This window comes from Talpa occidentalis, unplaced genomic scaffold (assembly GCF_014898055.3).
Source record: "Talpa occidentalis isolate TD23 unplaced genomic scaffold, MPIMG_talOcc4v2.1 talOcc4.2, whole genome shotgun sequence".
Classification (NCBI taxonomy): domain Eukaryota; kingdom Metazoa; phylum Chordata; class Mammalia; order Eulipotyphla; family Talpidae; genus Talpa; species Talpa occidentalis.
Window position 1 is genome coordinate 23,544,760 of NW_023602073.1, and position 14,903 is coordinate 23,559,662.

Genomic DNA, 14,903 nt, shown 5'->3' on the forward strand with positions numbered 1-14,903 from the left:
GGTGACCCTATTTCTAGCTAGTGACATAAGTGGCTGAAGATCCTCCGCCACTTCTTTCTTCTCTCAGTTAAATACAGTCATTTGGCGTCTACTCAGGAAACTCGCCCACAGCGCCCCTGGCACAGGACCTGTAGGCCTTCTGGCCTCTGGTGGCCACTCTATTTCAGGGCAAGTGGCCAAGTGCGCACTGAACAGGTAGGTATGTGACCGTGCAGTCCTGTGAATGAGCTGGGACTGGTCTTTCTAGGGTTAAAATTGCGTTCCTGCCTTTGTTGGGGGGGGGGTGAGCAGCCTCCGAGACCTGCTGGCCACACCTCCTGCGTGCCTCACTTTGTCCTAGATGGATGAGAAAGGGAAGGTCACCCTCTCAGCCTGGACAGAGCCGCCCTCTGTCCCAGGTGGCACCCCACGACGGGTGTGGCTGGGAGGGGACCTACCCCAAGGTGGGCAGTGTGGCCACAGGCCCCCCTGAAAGGCAATTTCAGGTCCCAGAGCACATCTGCCTGTGAACTCACAAATACACAAGAACTCTAGAGAACAGGATTTATTCCTGGATCGTCACTGAAGGCGACTTTGGGTGGCAGGCACTTTGGGAAGTGTTGGGAGGGTTGTGGCTGGGGGGCAGTGGGTAGGCAGGAAGATGGCAGCCGGCGGTACCTCCCTACGGGGAGGCGAATCGGCCGCAGAACAGGATGCCCTTGGTCTTGCTGTGCTGGATGAAGAAGAGGAAGGGGTGGTCGGCACAGAACTTGGGGGTGATCATCGCGCACTTGAACATCATGATGGCGGCGGTAGCCGCGGCCGCCTCGGTGCCCTCCTCGTTGACCTCCACAAAGGCCTTGTGCGCGACCTTGGACAGCGTCAGCCGGTCCCCGGCCGACATTCCGGAGAAATCAGCCCTGGCCTCGTCGAAGGCATCGCTCATGCCCAGGCTGCGCAGCACGGCCTTCATGTCGTAGTTCTCCTCCAGCTTGAAGCGCGGCAGGGACAGCTCCACCTCCTCCTCGTCCATCATGTCAGGGTTCGTCCACTCCAAGAACTTCTCGTAAGTGAGTTCTTTTTCCACCTGGAAAAGGAGAGGTGAAGATTTTTTTTTAAAGATTTATTTATGCATACAAGAACTGGGGTGTAGGCCAGAGGTGCAGGGGTGAGAGGATTCACCAGAGACAGAGTGGGGAGCAGAACAGGCAGATGACCAAAATACACTGCTGAGGGGAGCAGTGGGGAGACAGGAGAGGTCTGCTGCGCCATGTGGGTAGCTCCCTGGCCAGCTGTGGATGGAACTCGTGCTGCAGAGGCTGCAGACAGCTTCACAGTGCTGTGCTCCATCCCTTGCACCACCAGAGAGGCCCTGAGGTGCAAATTTTGAGATCAAGAGCAGCAAGGGTGATGTCCGTGACGTCTGCCATGACAGGGTCCAGATGGGAAGTGGGGGCAGGGACCCCAGGGGGAGCCCCAGCAGCCTCGGGGTGACGGCAGCCTTACCATTCTCAAGTCTCTGCCTCTTTCTGGGAGCATGATGATCATGTTCAGCTCCTGGCCAGCGTAGGGCAGCATCAGGATCTGGGTAAAGATGTCTCCTATGTAGGTTATTTTATACTTAGATTTCCTAAACATCATCTGCACAGTTTTCTTCTCGTTCTGTAAAGGGAATGGAGAAACATTTAGTTGAAACGGGACCTGTTGAACTTAGGGGACAAGTCGGGCAAAGCTGCCTGCTCCGGGCCCCGGAAGTACTGTCTTGGCTTCTGAAACCCCCACCAACCCCCTGATTGCCTCCAGAGGTCAGGGTGCTCAGGGGCCCCTTGGAATTGAACTCCTGAACCTCTGGGCCTGGCCCACTCCCCTGCAGCAGACTCATGTTTTCCAGGCTACTTGGTGGCAACATTTGGACATGAGGGGAACCTGCATTGTCACGTGTCTCCCTGGGCGCCCACCTCTCCTTCCAAGTCTGTGCCACCTACGATTGTCCCTTTATCAGGGGATGGTCACACCCACCAGGCTCCTTTTTTTTTTTTAAAGATTTTTTTTTTTAGATTTTATTTATTTATGCACTCAAGACCGGGGGTACAGGCCAGGGGTGCAGGGGGTGAGAGGATTTACCAGAGACAGAGTGGGGAACAGAACAGGTAGACTGACTGAAATACACTGCTGAGGGGAGTCAGGAAAGGTCTGATGTGCCATGTGGGTTGTTCTCTGGCCAGGGGTCGAACTCATGCTGCAGAGGCTGCAGTTAGCTTCATAGGTTGCATATTATTAACCCCTTGCACCACCAGGGAGGCCCCCCTTTTTTAAAAAAAAGATTTATTTTTATTTATACAAGAACCGGGGCACAGGCCAGATGAGTGGGAGGTGAGAGGATTCACCAGAGACAGAGCGGGGAACAGAACACGCAGACTGACGATATACACTGCTGAGGGGAGCAGCGGGAGGGCAAGACAGGAGAGGTCTGCTCACCATATGGGTTGCTCTGAGGCTGGCAGGGATCAAACCAGCACTGCAGAGGCTGCAGACAGCTTCACAGTGCTGCGCTCAACCGCCTGCACCACCAGGGAGGCCCTCCCCCACCCCTTTTTTTAAAGATTTATTTACTTATGCACACAAGAGCTAGGGTACAGGCCAGAGGTGTGGGGGGGGCGGTGAGAGGCTTGGGATTGAACTCATGCTGCAGTGACTGCAGATAGCTTCATGGTGCTGAGACTTAACCCCGTGCGCCACAAGGGGGCCCCCCCAAAGGCTCCTTGACTTGTTTCTCTCACAGGGCACATCTGACTTATCAGCAAATGATGTTAACTCTCCCTATAAAACACTCAGCACCTCTGCTGTAGTCAGCCCAGCTGGGGTCATTGTGACAGTGCACCGTGCCCTCCCTGCTCCAGTGCATGTGCCAGCTCAGTGGCCAGAGAGATCCTGGTGCACCAACCAGGGAGCCAGGTCACATGGCTTGTGCTGAACACATCCCCCCTCCAAGGAGGAGGCAGAGGGCACTCAAGCCCTTACAGTGACCCATGATGGCAACAAGGGCACGGCACCCAGGCCTTCCACTCTCAACCTGTCACGATCTGCTTCCACCACAGGGGCCCTGAACAGCGGGTGGACAAAGCGGGCCCCTTCTGTCTGCCCAGTCAGCATGTACCCCAGCACCTGGAGAATGTACCCCAGGCCTCCTTTGGCCCTTACCTGAAACTGGGTGCCCACCATGGCCCCCCACCCCTTCCTCTAGATCTGTCTCTGCAGGAGACCCCAACTCATGCCCCTCACCTGCCCACCCACACCCTGAGAACCAGCCTCATGAGCAGAGGGCTGCTTGGCTGGAAGGTGTCCAACATGGCTCCTAGCACTGTCCACCCTCAGAAACTTCTGCTGAATAGATGAACAAGCCACTAAGGGACAGGGCACGGCCAGGCCAGCAGAACCCACACCACTGACGAGGGAAGAGCTGTCTGCCCCCAGGCATCCCAGCTAGCCAAGGAGGTAGCCCTGACACTGCCACATCTCCTAACTGCCCCCCAGCTTCTGAGCCCCATGCAAGGTAAGATGAGGCTTCTATGAACCTACTGCCACCCAGCGGCCCTCATCACGGCACACGAGGCTGCGGCCAGCAGAAGAAACACCCTTGCCCATCATTTTTCCTGGCCTCCGCCAAGTGGGCCCCCTCGACTCCCACCTCACGAACCTCCTTGGCCAGAGGAGCTTAGGGGAGGCTACAGGCCTCCAACTGGGGAGAAGGGCTATCAGGGAAGGCTCCCAGACGCTGCTGGGAGAAAGGAGTGGGTGCCAATGGGCATCGACTGGGGAGAACCCGGGTCTACAGGGAACACGCTGTTTTGGAGTCTAAACTTGACCCCAGCATTTCTGGGAAGCCCAGAAGGACCTTAGGCCTAAGATCCACAAAATCAGACCTGCAGTACAGACAAAGCACCTGGCACAGGATGGCAGGCGAGAGGGGAGCCATGCTGGGGAACTGGGCCAGAGGCCGAGGCAGGTGAGCCTTGGCTTCGATGTTGGAACAAAGGGGAGCAAAGAGCCTCAAGACTGGCTGGCAGTCTGGCTGCGAGCATGTTACCTGAGGTGAGGCTTCCATTTAAGAGCCAATGTGGGCTTAGGGGTTATGTCTCAGTGCTATGAAGCTATCGGCAACCACTGCAGCATGAGTTTGATCCCTGGCCAGGGAGATGACCCACATGGTGCAGCAGACCTCTCCTGTCTCCCTGATGCTCCCCTCAGCAGTGTATTTCAGTAGACCTGCCTATTCTGCTCCCCACTCTGTCTCAGGTGAGTCCTCTCACCCCCTGCACCTCTGGCCTGCATCCCAGTTCTACGCAAAAATGAAAGAACCAATGTGGACACAGGGCCTGTCTCCAAGAATGTCCTTTGTTACTGCACAGCCCTCACCTGACTGACATAAAAGGGAGCCTCGTGTGTGTGCTGCTTGTCAAACTTTTTATCCCAGTTGCCTTTGAAGTAGATGGCGTTCACAAGCACCAGAGATGTCATCGCATTCACCGAATCTGGAGGCAGCAAATCTTTAATTTTATCTGAAAAGGAAGAATTAAAGAACCAGTTAGGCAAAGAGTTTCCCGAGGCAGGAACACCAGGAACAGCATTCTGACGGGGCCATCTCAGTGCGTGATCAAGTACACGGACGAAGGAGTTCACTGCCCCCAAACAGAAACACAGGAAGGGAGCTTGGCCCTTCAAACAAGAGCTGACAAGCCCTTTTAAGAGAAATACTGTCAGCTGAATACAACACGTAAAGTCTGCAGGATGAGTCACAGCACAGAGAAAGAAAGAGGAGCTCGACCTGTAATGTAAACTGAGGAATGACATGGACGGGCAAAGGGGTGAGGGGCTGGAGCGAGTGTAGAGACGCATTGAAATAAAGACCCGCAGGTGGACCAGCGCCAGGTGAGATAATACAAGGTGACCAGCAGCACAGATGTAATGACGGGCAGGGAGACAGACACCCACATGCAAATTGATGTGAGTGCAATTTGTGGAACAAGAAGACTACATCAACATTCACCAGAAATGAAAGTGTGGATTGTTCTGGAGGAGACGTATGAACACTGGGAAACATCGCCGTGATGAGGGGAAAGCTAGAGAATATCACAGTGACAGTAACTCGGAGAGGGATTTTTTATAAGCGTACAGTTATTCAGAAAGCAAGTGTCATTCCTGAAATGGGACGGTCTGGTCAAGGACGGGACAGTAAGATGAAGAACAGAGTAACAGCGTCTTCACCTTCCGTCTTCTCAGCCACCCAGGAGTTGATGCGCTTCCGGGACGCCTCCCCAGCGTTGACAAAGTCCATCTCCTCCAGCTCTGCCTGGTAGAATTTGTGGCAGTCGTCCTTGAAGGGCTAGGAGACACAGTGACACCACATCATGGCCAGGGAAATAACCGCTGAATCGGTCAGAACCAGCCACCCTGATGATTCTTGTGCGGGATGGACAAATAAACACGAGGGATGGCCTCAGGCCCAACTTCTCCCTTTCTGGCTACATTTAACCTTCACTCATAACAAGTGAAATGGCAGCCTGCCTATCGAGGAGCCTCCTGAATCGGGGGCCCTTTGAGGAAGTCTGTGCACCAGTGGGGAAGGTGAAGACCTAGGGGTACAACAGCCAGAGTTCATGGCCCCCAATCTTGTGGGCTGAGTGAGGGCTTCCAGCAAGACCCATGGGTCCCTCTTCATTTCTGAACATCAGCCTTGGTGTTTCAGGTAAAGGATAGCTCTTGTGGCAGCTCCTGCCTCCATGGTTGGCAATGCCACTGTTGCCACCATTGCTCGCCAGTAATTGGATGAAATAAAGAGTGGCTGTACTGTGGATGCTCACAAATAGAGTACGTAAGACCCTCTTCCCCTGTGCGCTGGACTGGACAGTCAATGACGGGTAAGATCAGGGGCAGACTAAAGAAGGCACTGGCCAGCCTCATGTCTGTGACTTCTGACGACCTAAGACAGGCGCAGTCCCCGAGGGGCTTCATCATAATAAACTTTGGTGTTCAGATCAAACGAGGCCTACAAGCCTATAAGCTCAATCTAGGCACTAAGCCTGCAGTAAAAAACCCCTCTTTGCTTGAAAACAAGGCTGCTGAGAGTGTTGCCTACAAACAAGCCTGATGGAATTACCTACAAAGCAGTTTAACCATTAACCAGTTAATCATTGTTTCTGAATAAGTAGTAACTTAGCAACTTGTCCATAATTATACTATTTTCTTACCTGACTTTTTCTATATATGTGAAAATCAGTTTCAGGAAACGTATTGTAAACACATACGCTTAGCAACTTGTAAACCATTAGCTAGAAAATTGCTTTCTATGCCTAGGTAAAAAGAAACATTGTTATGCTGGAAAAATAGATTTTGTGTGACCTAATGCCTTTTGAAAATGTATAAATATGCGTAATGATTTGAGCAAATTACACTCAGATTTTCACTCTCCCTTGAGTGTGTCTGTGTGTCATTCTTTCTTGTCCCCCGCCCTAATTCCTTCGACCACCTTTTGCTCGTTCTCAATCCCTGAGACTGTCTCGATCTCCTGCCACCACTGGGCTGGTCTGCGGCAAGCTCTCCCTCCTCCCTCCCCCTCCTCCCCTTCTCTCCCCCACCTCCTCCTCCATGGCTTTACTTCCTCGGTGAACACAGCAAGCATGACTTACTGAGAGGAAATTAAAGGTCTTCTCTCCAAACAGCCTATTGGCCGTCCTGAGCAAGTACTGTGTGCCGGTCTTGTTCACTTCGCTGAGAAGCGACTGGAAGCCCTGGTGGACATCCCCACTGCCTCCGCGGCTCCGGTGGAAAGAGAGAGCCTGAAATCAAAACCGGAACACACACGTACAAGTTCAGTATGCCCTGGCATCTGGATCCAAGACAAAACCTGGCCTAAGAACCGTCCAGATGCTCACTCCAGCTGGGAAGAGTCACCCAATCAAGGACAAAAAGGTCATGGAAGCCACCCACTCACCCACCCAGCCTGCCTGGCACCCTCAGGGAGCCAGAGCCCAGTGGTTCTGGCAGAGTGGAGGGGCCGGGTTCTGTGTGCCCCTTGTTGCAGGCCTCCTGGCTCTGCAAACACAGGACCGTGGGGCAGGGGCAACCTCTCCCCGGGGTCCTGGAGTCTGCACAAGCCCTGTGACCTCAGACTAGAGAATGCAGAAACCAGAATGCCCCAGGACGACCTTAAACAAGCCGCTCCAGGCTCTCTCTCCTGCACCCCAGCCTCTAAGGTAAAAAACAAATCTAGCTGGTCCTCTCAAGACCCCCAGAGCTACTTCTAGGAGAAGGGACCTCAGACAGGCCATAGAGACCATCTTGACCCTGAGGACCCCTGCTGGCACCACGGGGTGCCGCCACAAAGTCGGAGGAGTAAACACTTCAGTGCTGTGATTTGTAGGAAATCAATTAATTTGATCATTCAAGTGACCAAAATCAATTTCGCAAACACAGCTCAGTCTTCATCCAGTTTCTGTCTCAAATGCCCCCCACCACCACCTCGGAATTTCCTGAGTGTTGAGAACATTAGAGATGACTTTCACTGTTTTTGAAGGAAACCTTGAGAAAACACCTGCGAAGGGAGGCTATGTGCCAGCAAAAACAACAAACAGAGCAGGCGGATCTTCTAGTCTCACCCAGATCTGGAGGAAGGGGAGAGGAGCTGAGATCAGGTCAGTGGCCAATGGCCAGTGATTTAATGGTTCAGGCCTATGCCACGAAGCCTCCAGAAACGCGGAAGCGGAGGGGGCTTCACGGAGCTGCTGAGCTGGTGAACATCTGGGGATCTGGGGAGAGTGGCGGCCTGCAGAGGGCCCGAAGCCCCGCACCTCACCCCTGCGCCTCCCTCCTCCAGCTCCGATTCGTATCCTTTGTGATAAACTGGTGATGGGGTGTGTAAATGGCTGAGCTCTGGGAGCTGCTCTGGCAAATTAAAGGAAGCTGAAGTGGGTGTCCTGGGACCCGGGAATTTGGGGCCAGCTGGTCAGAAGCACAGACGGTCTGTCTCTAGTTCACAGAGGTCTGTGTCGGGGGAACGGCACTACGGGGCCACAGTAGCCTGTTCCTCCTGGCGTGAAGCCTGAGCCTGACCCTCTGATGGGGTGACTGGGGAAGGGCACTGGCCTGTGCCTGGGCTGTGAGCCTGGGGCCTGGGGCCAGACCGCGGCCGCCCCAATGCAGGCCCCTCAGCTGCGCTAGTCTTGGCCACGTGACTAGCTTCAGCCTACAGGGACTTAGCAAGTGGTCACGGCTTATCCTGTGCGGGAGCCCAGGCTACCCCCCAGGACACCATGTGGAAGGCCTGGGGGTCCCACACTAGGATCCCAGCTGGGCCAAGGGGAGCAAGGGGAGCCGGGTCCACCCAGCGTTATGGGCAGAAAATCCTTAGCCGCGTGAGCTGCTAAGATTTGGGGCACTGATCACTCAGCAACAAATACCATGATTTGTGTCATGGACACGTTGGGCTCACAAGTACCTTTCTCAGGAGGTTTTACACTTAAATTCATTTTCCTGAGAAAAGGAAAAAATAGTCTAACAATGGAGATGCTGCTCACAGCAAGGACGTCGCTGGCTCAACCTGGACCTGGTGACCTGCATCTACTCGACATCTCAGACAGGAGCTGTGCGGGGCCCCCGCAGGCCCCCCCATGGGCAGGGATGCCTGCTGTCCATGCCTGGCTGCACCAGCACATCCTCTAGACATGGGGGCCCCCTCGGCGGCTGGTTGCCTGGAAGTAGCTTCAGGTACGTACCTGCGACATCTGGGCCGCGGTGTTCCCCTTGGCCCCCAGGAAGACCATGGCCAGGGCAGAGGAGATGCTCATGGGTGAGAAAAACACATTTTTCGAGTTGCCTTCACCCAGCTTTTTCAGGAGGTCAAAGGCAAAGGAGCCGTTGGCTTCTGCAAGCGCATCCATGGTAGCGAGCCTGGAACAGGGGGGCCAGTCAGTCAGTCCACGTGGGCCCCACGGCCGCCGCACTCGGGCTGCTGTTGCCCGTTATGGCTGACACTTTGGCTCAGTGAGCAAACGGATACGCATGCCAAACTCTGTGTGTGTCTTTGGGGTTCTATGGTTGCAAGCTTTTATAATGTGGGAGAGAGGACCCTGTTTTAGGATAACCCGCAGCCTCAAGATAAAAGATGGAGAAGATCAAAGCGCAGGCAGAGATATGTGAGAAACTGAAGAACAAGTGCTTCCGCCCTCAGTTCTCCCGGGAAACCTGTGCTCGTGTCACAGCCCAGGTCTGCCCATGTTCCCCCACCCTCCTGCCCCTGTGCTGGACTGAGGGGCACTTGGTGGTGCAGGGCAGCGGGAGCAGCCATGTCCTCCTCCAGATACAGGCCTCAGAGACCAGGCTGTACACAGGGACAGCTCCTGCCATGCAGGCCATCAGGCAAGGTCTTGGCAGCCCCGCAGGGTCCAGAACAGGGACCCTGCAGGGTAGTGGGAGATGGGGTAGGGTGGAGTGACAATTCCACAGGCCCTTACAGAGACTAAGTGGGACTCAAGGCCCAGGTTTTGTCTCTGGACTTCGGTTCTAGAAGACTTTTCTTCAGGGTTGGGAGCCTGGAGGGTGGGGTGGGGAGGCCCCACCAGTCAGCCTGCCTTAGGCTCTGCAGATGGGGCCGGGCAGTGGGGAGGAGTGACTAGGGCACAATGCCTGGCAGCATCATATTTCCAAGTATTTACCAAGAATGTTCCCCCCTCTCCCCGCCCCAAGGGAGCGGTCTGGCATTCTAGCACATTCCCAGTGACTCATCTGAACCATGGGTGGGGACTTTCCTGGGCCCTAGGGAAAGGGCAGCAGAAATGTGGGGAAGTGGGGAATTTATCCACTCTTCACATTTAGTGTGCCCTCTCATTTATCACTGGGGGGCAAGTGAGGGCCCCCAAAACATCCCCATCCTAATCCCTCAATTCTATGGCAAAAGACACTGCAGGAGGAACTGAATCAAGTTTCCTAATGGGGTGACCGTGCTGGATTATTCCCCAGGCCCTGAACTAAGTGGGGCTGTAAGAGGAGACCACGGGAGATTGGAGAGAGAAATTAAGGTGAGGACAGGAGCCAGAGGATGCTCTGCCTGCTGGCTTTGAACTGGAGCAGAGGCCAGGGGCCAGGGGCCAGAGGCCAGGGTAGCAGCTCTAATAAAGGGAAAAGACAAGGAACATTCTCTGCCAGGGGGGCCAGGTCTTGCCGACTGCTTCATTTCACTAGGAAACCCTAGTGAGTTCTCAAGTCGAGAACTGCAGGAGAATGACGAGTATGTAGCCTGAGTTTGTAGGAATTGGTACAAGAGCTGAGGGCAACATATTACACCTGAGAAATTGTGTCCACTGTCCTCGGTTACATGTTCTGTTTTCAAACCCTTCTTTAGTCTTCACAGAGAATGCTTAGAGCTGAGCCTTTCCACACCATCTTAGATTCCTAGTTTTCCATTAGTGCAACAGACACAGTATAAAATTATATCTGGATTCTAGGACAATTGCTCAATAAAAAGGAACAAGAAGTCAACCATGCCCTGGAGGGTATCCAAGCTATGCAGTGTAATTTTATAGCAGAAAATGTACTTATCATAAAATAATTGAATGGCCAGTCCTGATAAAAAACCTGCCACAGAAATGATACCGCCTGTACATTCTTAATGGGATGAGGATAAGCTGCTTCATCAGCCATCACCAGGGTGATGATAAAATACTACAGGCAGTTTCCTTGTTACCTAATAGGAGAGAGATAAGCCTATCAGTGATCCTAACTTTGCTCTGATAATCCAGGGCAAGCACAAACCAGGAAACCTAAGGAACATTACCAGAGAGGAGAGGAAAGCAACAAAACTATTAGCAAATGATTTGATGACTCAGAAGAGCAGCTGGAATCAATGAAATACTCCTAAACTGCTAAGACAACAGTGTAAAATGGTCTCAGAAAAAAAAGTTAAGAAAAATAGCCTGCAATAGAAATACATACAAAGAATATTAGCAAATTTACAAGATAGGAAAATGATAGCTAGCTATCTTGCTTAAAAGTGTTCACTTTGGGGCCTCCCTCGTGGCCTAGGGGGTAAGTCTCAGCTCTATCACCCCTAAAGCCTGAGTTCAATCACCGGCCAGGGAGCAACCCACATGGCGCAGCAGACCTCTCCTGTCTCACTGGCTGCTCCCCTCAGCAGTGTATTTCAGTGGCTCTGCCTGTTCTGCTCCCCAATCTGTCTCTGGTGAATCCTCTAGACACCCACCCCCCACCCCACCCCACCCCACACCTCTGGCTACACCCCAGTTCTTTTACTAGATAGATATATATATAGATAAGAATTTTTTTTTAATGTTCACTTCAGAAAAAGATAACAAACACCACTGCTTAAGTAAATACTGGGCTCTGGCATTATTTCTTAAAAGAACCTTATAACGTGGTGAGGCAGGCCGACAAATCAGTACCAGACAAGCAACTAAAGGGAGTCTTAGGTCTTTAAGGGCTTGCTCCTGAGTCCAGGGTGGCCAATCGGGCGTGTGTCTGTGGCGTTCTCTCTTCATCTCTAGAGCACATAGCCTTCTAGAAGAAAAGGAGAGGTGGAGCGCAAATCCCAGGTACCTCTGAAAAACATGAACTGTGCAAGTTCAAAATCCATTCCAGTACTGACTGCTACAGGCACTCCTGCTTATGCTATGCAAATGATGCTGCAAATCGGTGTCCTTTCGAATTACAAAAAAAATTAAAAGGAAAAAGGAAGAAATGAAAATGCTATGAACACATTCATACCATCAAAACCAAAAATTCCACTTCTAGAAACTTCACCCATGTGAAAGATGAAGAAACAAAGCAAACAAAAAACAAAGCCATAGAGCTGAAAGCAGGATGAATGGTGGTGACCAGGCTGGGGAGGGGAGAGGTAGAAGGGCCACTATCAAGGTGGTAGATGGAAACTAGGCCTCTGATGGTGTCCAGCTATCCACCTGAAATTTCTTCAATGCTGTAAACCAATATAATCTCAATGGGAAATTAATAAAAATATTTAATCCTAAAGGCAAAAGCTAGGTATTAAGGTTTTCCTCGTGAGCAATTTTATATGTGTGTATATAAATAAAACAAATCTAACAAATCCTAATACCATTTTTTCCCTGTAGCACCACAATAATGAACATTCATAACTGATATCAATCAATCCAGTCTTGGTGTTTTCTTAAGGTGTTGCTACTTAATTGTGCTTCCTCCAAAATGTAGCCACTTGAAAATTGGTTTGATGGAGTCTGGGGATCTTGCTTAGTCCCTGCCTTCATTTCTGTTTTCTGGTGGTGGGGTGTGTGTGTGTATGTATGTGTGTGTTGTGCATAATATGGAGTGTGTGGATGGTATGTGGATGTGTGTGCACTTAGTGTCTCTGAGCAGCCAACTCTAATATGTAAATGGGGTTATTGCTTCTACTTCATAGGTTTACTGTGAGGGTTAAATAAACTAATGCCTGGTGCACCGTGGGTATCCCACAAAGAGTGGGTACAGTTATACATTATTTTCTCCCTGCTGCTGTCCACACTTGATCTCAGATCCAGGAAACTAGGAAAAGCAAGATATTCCGTCCTCCAGGCCTACCCCTAGTGTGATGCAGGCCACCTTTGGTAGAAACAGAAAGGGAGGCTGACCTATCCATTTAATCTCACTGGACTGTTAATGGTTGGAGTCAACTGTAATATGCTGAGTTGGAATAAAATGCCTTGGAGTGGCACTGGCCCCATAATTTTAAATATTGGGTTTTCGTGGCCAAGTATGACTAAACTCGCACCCCCTGTCTGGGATGGCATAAAACAAGGATGCTATGCCTTCCAGTCATGCAATCCTAGGCACACCCCAGCCACACTGATAACAGTGCCATGCACTGAATCACAATGCACTTTACTTAGTAAGGCTAATCCAAAGGTTACTTCTCATGTTACTTCTCATGTTATCAGCCCTAAACCACCCTAGGGAGGAAGCTGGCAGCTATGGGTCATATTCCCTTCCAGGCACAGCGGGCCGCCTGGAAAGCAAAAGTGGCAACACTGACTCGGCTTCCCCTGGGCACCGTATTCCCGGACGCATTAACGTGGATATTAATTTTCCAAAACAGTTTTATGGGATACCGGAAAGGGGAAGGGCGGAGAGGGAGGAGGGGAAAAGAATAAAGTAACTTAAATGCCAATTTCTTCTAGCACACAAGCCCAGAGTATTAGTGAAATGCCCCCCATGTCCTCTCAGCCCTGGAGGTACCAAATCTTGTCATTGCCACATTTACTAAGTTTAGTAAAAAAGAGAGAGAACAAGGTCTGGAATGGGCCTCACGATGATCTTCGCAGGTCTGAGAGACCTCAAAACTGTGGCGCACTTTGCCAAGCTCTAGGGCACAAACCAGACCCCCAGGTTGGGAGAGCGGGGAGACCCGGGCGCCCCATCGGGAAAAGGCCCCGGGGAGCCGGCCGCTTCGGGCACCGACCCCTGCGCCCTCCCTGTCCTCCGCCCGCCCGATGCCCAACGCCGGGCGCCCTGCGTCGCGCGCCCGGCCGGCCGGGGTCGCCTGTGGCCGGGGCCGCGGGGGTCACCGCGGCAGAGGGACCCCGCGCAGCAGCCCGCATGGCTCGGCGCCGTCCCCAAGGCTGCGGGCGCGAGGCTGTGCGCGCCGGGCCGGGAGATCCAGGCGCCGCCGCCGGCCCGGCCGCCACGCGCAACTCACCAGCGGCGCGTCGCTCCCTGCCTGCTCGGCTCCCACGGAGAACGCGCCTCAGCCTCCCCCGCCGGGCCCCGGGAACACAGCGGGCGGCGGCCACGCCCCGCCGCGCCCGCGCCCCGCCCCTGCGCGCGCCCGCGCCTCCACCCTGCAGGAGCGGTCCCGGCCGGGCCAACGCCCTCCCTGCAGCGGGCGCTCCGAGGCCGCGCGCCCCCGTCCCCGCGCAGCCACGCCCGTCCCCGCGCAGCCACGCCCGTCCCCGCGCAGCCACGCCCGTCCCCGCGCAGCCACGCCCCTCCCCGCGCAGCCACGCCCCTCTCGCGCAGCCCCGCTACTTCCGCGCCCGGTTGTCCACACGGCCACGCCCTACACAGCCACGCCACTCCCGCGCCCGGCTGTCTACGCAGCCACGCCCCTTCCCACGCAGCCACGCCACTCCCGCGCCCGGCTGTCCACGCAGCCACGCCCCTCCCCACGCAGCCACGCCCCTCCCGCGCCCGGCCCTCCGCGCCTGCGGGTCTCTCAGCCGCGGCTGCTGCCGGCGGAGGGGGTGAGCGAAGCTCCGCGGGCCGCGGCGGCCCACGCCAGACATACCACAGAGGGTGGGTGCCGAGTGGGAGCGAGCTGAGCCGCGTCCTGGAGCCGGCCCGGCCGGCCGCTCCGGGCTTCAAATACTGTCGGGGAGGGAGGCGGACCGCGCCGGAGGGGAGGGCGGCTCCAGGTGTGCGCCAGGTACCTCCCTGCACTTTGACCCCCGCCGCGCGCCGGCCCGGCTCTCCCGCTGGAGGGGCCGCGCCCCCGCCCCCCGCCCACTGCCCGGGGCCGCCGCGAGGGGCATCCAGGCAGCCTTGATGTTCTGGGCCTCGCCGGCTGGGGACGAAGCGCTCGGTGACCAGAAAAGTGCCACGGCCCCCGCCCTGCAGAACAGAAGCTTAAAATGGACAAAGGCCCGGTTGTCATTTAGTGCGGCCGAGGACCCTAGTGCGCCTCTGGTCCACGCGAACTAGAGTCCACGATTAGAGGCCTGGCAGACTAATGCGGGTGAAATCCCTGTGGGGGCTCAGCAGCGATGCTGTTGACACCTAAACCAGAATTTCTTTTTTAGAAAAATACCGGATGGTCTCACTCATAGCAGGAATCTAGAAAACCTAAGTAAGAGACCAGGAAAAAGAATAACTATAAGAAAAAAAATCAAAATCAAAAACAACTAAAC

General features: G+C 54.0%; 1 protein-coding gene across 2 annotated transcripts; it reads right to left on the minus strand.

Moving 5' to 3' along the window:
• Window positions 1–534: 534 nt before the first annotated feature.
• On the minus strand, window positions 535–14,302 carry SERPINB6 (serpin family B member 6). Of its 2 annotated transcripts, none has more exons than XM_054698425.1 (7): window positions 14,285–14,302; window positions 8,751–8,925; window positions 6,666–6,815; window positions 5,245–5,362; window positions 4,396–4,538; window positions 1,486–1,641; window positions 535–1,066 (listed from the first exon to the last, which is right to left on the minus strand). In XM_054698425.1, the coding sequence occupies exons 2-7, from the start codon at window positions 8,913–8,915 to the stop codon at window positions 662–664; spliced, it is 1,137 nt and encodes a 378-aa protein (XP_054554400.1). In that variant the 5' UTR covers window positions 8,916–8,925; window positions 14,285–14,302; the 3' UTR covers window positions 535–661. The 2 variants fall into 2 exon arrangements, with proteins under 2 accessions (XP_054554400.1, XP_037375075.1); XM_037519178.2 differs by lacking the exon at window positions 14,285–14,302 and adding an exon at window positions 13,697–13,761.
• Window positions 14,303–14,903: the final 601 nt, after the last annotated feature.

Bases quoted from the DNA above. Each gene is read 5' to 3' on its own strand.
- SERPINB6 (XM_054698425.1), bottom strand. From the start codon at position 8,915: ATGGATGCGCTTGCAGAAGCCAACGGCTCCTTTGCCTTTGACCTCCTG. The intron at 6,816-8,750 runs GTACGTACCTGA...TTTTGATTTCAG, and splicing joins CCGCGGCCCAGATGTCGCAG to GCTCTCTCTTTCCACCGGAG. The intron at 5,363-6,665 runs GTAAGTCATGCT...TGTGTCTCCTAG, and splicing joins AGACCTTTAATTTCCTCTCA to CCCTTCAAGGACGACTGCCA.